We start from the raw sequence: 4,558 nt of genomic DNA on the forward strand, positions 1-4,558 counted from the left end.
GGTCCTGAAAAGGACCACCCAATCTCGACGTTTCGACAAGTGTGTTCTTGTCGTCCTCAGGAGAATGAGCAAAGTTTGTAAACGCAGGTTTTATATACTCTGTCGAAGTGCCGTCTGCACGGTATCTCGCAGGGTATATGTGTCTGATTGGCTAGAAAAGTCACATGACATCCACATGACATCCACATACACGGGTGACAACACACAAAATGGGCGCGCAAAACTAGCTACGACCGGAAATGCTGTCATCTATCATTCCTGCTAAGATTAGCATGAATGACAAAAGCCACCACTTCCGCCCGTGCGCTGCAGTGCTCACACGTGTGTGTAGAAACTCCCGGTAGGCTAATTAGGCAAATTAGCCCCTTTGTCTAGAACGGTAAGCCAGATATTGCTAAGTTGGAGGCCACTGTCTTGAGGAACAGTGTTATGTTCCTCAATCTCCAACGCTTCTCTGACTCTCCGCTGATGCCAGTAGGGGACACGGGTGACTAGTCTACTTTCATCCCAGAGGATCCGGTGATCATGCGTATGAGCATGATCGATGATTGCAGACTTGTCCCTCTCGTCTCGTCTACCATGGGCCCTATGTTCCTTAATCCGAGTGTTAAAGGAACGACCCGTCTCTCCGATGTAAACTTTACCGCATTCACAAGGAATTCGGTAAACTCCAGGGAGGTCCTTGGAGTTTCGCTTGTCCTTATGGCTGGTGAGGGCAGATTGAAGCTTATTTGAGGAACTATGACGAACCTCAATGTCGGCTTCTCTCAAAATCCTCTGAATCTTGTGAGAGGCTGCTCCCAGATATGGAAGAATAACTCTCGCCTTGGGTTGTCTAACATGAGGGTTCCGCGAAGGGGGAAGCTCAGTGCAGATCTTATGTGAGGGGTAGTTGTTACATTTCAAAACACGTTTGATATGTACAAGCTCACCTCTCAGGTGGATCTGGTCACTAACCTCATGTGCTCGTTTGACTAAGGTCTTGTTGATTGATCTCAACACTGATGGGTGGTGGAATGAACGATAGTTCAAGTACCGATCAGTGTGAGTAGGTTTGCGATAAACCTGATGGGATAGGGATCCCTGTGCCGTCCTCGTAATCTTTGTATCAAGAAAGGGGATAGACCCCTTATTCTCCATTTCCATGGTGAACTTGATACATTCGTGTTGAGAGTTGAGGTGCTGTAAGAAATTGTTAGTTTCCTCAGCTCCATGTTGCCAAACCACAAAAGTGTCGTCCACATATCTAAGCCACACTTTGGGTTTGTGGGTTGCTGACTGGAGAGCCGTCTCCTCAAAATGTTCCATGAACATGTTAGCTACCACTGGGGACAGGGGGGACCCCATGGCAGCACCCTCCGTTTGCTTGTAGAATGTGTCTCTCCACCTGAAAGAGGTGGAATTGAGGCACATCTCAAGCAGGTCATGGATCTCTAGAGGAGACAACTGTTGTTATACAATAATAATTTAGCCAATAAATGCATACGCAATGGCGAACATAAACATACATGTTATATACAATAACCAGTGTTACCTAGTTATAAGGAACAAAATATAGAAGCCATTGTTTTTTGTCTGTAATCTGATTGCGCCACACCAGTCGAGCCAGGGACGTAGGGGGGGGGGCTTGGATGCATTGTAGAGCGTTTCCTCGTAGTAAAAAGTCCCTTTAGCCACAAGAAACAGGGATCTTGCAGACAAATGGATATCTTTGATGGCAAGACACCTCATCCCATCCCGATTCCTTCCTCCAGTACGTTATGCACTTTCCCTGGGGCAAGTACAGATGATAGCTAGCAACCCATTTGTTGTAGTTGTTGTTCCATCGGTCCAAACATAGAGACCAGGTAAGCTGGGTTGGTGAAGCCCGATCCAGTATAGAGGACTCTGTAAGGAAATGAATTATCGATGGCGCAAAAAAAAATGTAAAAAAAATGAGTCAATTGCAGACATTGGCGGCGGAAGCCAGAAAATTTATGAGGTGTCCACCTGAAATTTTGGGATGGACACAGGTAAAAAATTTTGACAAGCCAAAAAAAAGGCATCAACTTACATTTTAGGGGGGAAAACACAAGTTTCAGGGGGGGGTCCACGTGAATTTAAGGAGGGGGACGCAGGAAAAAAAATTGACAAGCAAAAAAAAAAGGTTATCACAACAAAACGTCCCCCCCCCCGCTTCCGCCGCCTATGATTGCATAAAGAGGGTTTTGAATTATTTTGAAATAAATTGAAGCGCAAGGCCCTTCTACTGAATACGCGCGCTCCATTGCTTGCAATTCATGTTGCGTCGAATTGCGATTTATACGGACCTTTAATCCTAAAAAGAACCCATCTCACGGGGAGATGAGATTCCACCCCCCCCCCCCCCTCCGAGATCTCGGCCTTCGATCGCGCGAGTGCAGCGAAAATTTGCACGGTGGTAGTGTGCGAAAAAATTCTGCGAGGCTATATGGTTATTTTTTTATTAAGATTTCTTTTATCATTATTACATAATTAATTCAATGAATTAATTATGCTAATTTGTGCATCAAATTAAAACATTTGCAATAATCAACTCTCATACTCCCTCAAATCTGATATTTTTGAAATCACAGACGCTTTGTAGGATCCAGATCAAATTTATTTGAAAAATAGAGTATCGCAATTTTTTAATGTATTTTGTTATTTTTATTTCGTATGTAGTTCCTTGTTTTTCGACATTTTTTATTGCTTCTTTCGATCAAACTTATTGCAGACTTAATTCTGATCAAAAGCAAGACAAAGTTTGTTAAGTGTCATCTGTAAAAGTAGAAATACATTCCTTAATTTTGGCTAAATACACAATTTGCCTTGGATTTGTACACATGTTCACGTTTTTTGAGCGTTTTTTTTTATCTGACATGCACTTATGATGCGCAATTTCATGGAGCTACATGTTAGCTCCATGGTAATTTCGTAATCGCATACACGGGCATCGCAAATTTTAAAGGGATGGTCCAGACTGGAGATATTTATATCTCAATAAATAGAGTAAAATTCAAAAAGCTAAGGGAGGATGGAGGGGTAGAGAAAAGCCAAGTAAGTATGTGGGGGGGGGGCTGAGGATGAGTGTTGTTGCTATCTTGTTCTAATACTTTTACTTATTTCTAGCCCCCATCCCTTTATAATACAAGCCATCAACCCCCACCCCCTTCTCTATTCTCTTTCTCTCTCTCGCTTACACCCATTGCCATAGGAAGATGTGAATGTATAGTGTGATGCTTTGTTAATTCTCATTTCTTTTTATTGTTATCTCATTCAACTTATGTAAATCTGGTATTATATTTTGGGTAGTTCTTTCATCCAGATACGCCTACTATGCATATCTACAATTCTGCATTATAGGATTTTGGGCCCTACATTGCATCCACTGTTGAACTAGGATGTGTGCAATTCCATAGGGCACTAGACATATAGGAGTTACATCAAAATTGGTCATTACATAACACATATGCATATTTCATGCATTTCTTTGTGATAAAGTGAGTGTACAGATGTTAAAGACAAGTCAGAAATGTAATTTAAAAAGAAACCTTCGTGTGCCATATAATAGAGGTTTCACGGGCCTAGTGACAACTGGCAGGCAAAAGTTATTCATTCGAGTCTTCCCATTCCCAATGCTTAAAATTTGATATTGGTAATTGACAAAAATGAATGAATATGATTCACAATCTAACGCTGGTTCTAGGGAGGGTACTACTGAACTTCCTTTTTCCAAATTGGAAAGATATATCACAGTTTGGAGCTATTCTTTTACTGGCGGAAGGATTAGGGCCATTTTACTCTCTAAAGTGATGAATTTGGTCCTGTCAGGTGTAGTCTTCGTAAATGCTGATTTATTTTTAAAATGAGCCGGTCGAGGTACCCTTTTGTGGTTAGATATGGAATGCCAGACATATATCCTGTCCACTGGTAGTAAGCATTCAACCCTCGAATTTCCTCCTTATTTTTTTAAATATTTTTTAAAGTGCCACTTTAACACACGAGTCTTGAGAAAATAAATTAGGCCTGTGAATCCACCATGCATTTAACATAGTGACCTATATTAAAGGACAAGTCCACCCCAACAAAAAACAAAAATGATTTGCATAAAAAGAGAAAAGTCCATCAAGCATAACATTACAAATTTCATCAAAATCGGATGTAAAATAATAATGTTATGACATTTGAAAGTTTCGCTTTATTTCACAAAACAGTTATATGCACATCCTGGCTGGTATGCAAATGAGGAGACTATAACGTCATCCACTCACTATTTCTTATATATTTTATTATACGAAATGTGAAATATTCTAGTTTTCATGTGGAATATAAAGCATTGTTTAAGATTTTATGGTCCAGTCAAGTAGGTCCTTATTGTCTAATCTAAAAAAATAAAATATTGTATAATTCAAACAATAAAAAACAAAAGAAATAGTGAGTGATAGACATCATCGACTGACTCACTTAGTTATACATATCACTGTTTTGTGAAAAATAAGCGAAATTTTAAAATGCCATAACTGTCTTAGTTTACATCCGATTTTGATGAATTATTTAG

The 4,558-nt window shown here is 40.3% G+C and overlaps 1 protein-coding gene across 1 annotated transcript; it reads right to left on the minus strand.

The window, feature by feature from the left end:
• Positions 1 to 345: 345 nt before the first annotated feature.
• LOC121417657 lies at positions 346 to 1,413 on the minus strand. Its single transcript, XM_041611392.1, has one exon. It carries the CDS (start codon positions 1,411 to 1,413, stop codon positions 346 to 348), a length of 1,068 nt encoding a protein of 355 aa, XP_041467326.1.
• Positions 1,414 to 4,558: the final 3,145 nt, after the last annotated feature.

Source organism: Lytechinus variegatus, chromosome 6 (genome assembly GCF_018143015.1).
Source record: "Lytechinus variegatus isolate NC3 chromosome 6, Lvar_3.0, whole genome shotgun sequence".
In the NCBI taxonomy this organism is placed as follows: domain Eukaryota; kingdom Metazoa; phylum Echinodermata; class Echinoidea; order Temnopleuroida; family Toxopneustidae; genus Lytechinus; species Lytechinus variegatus.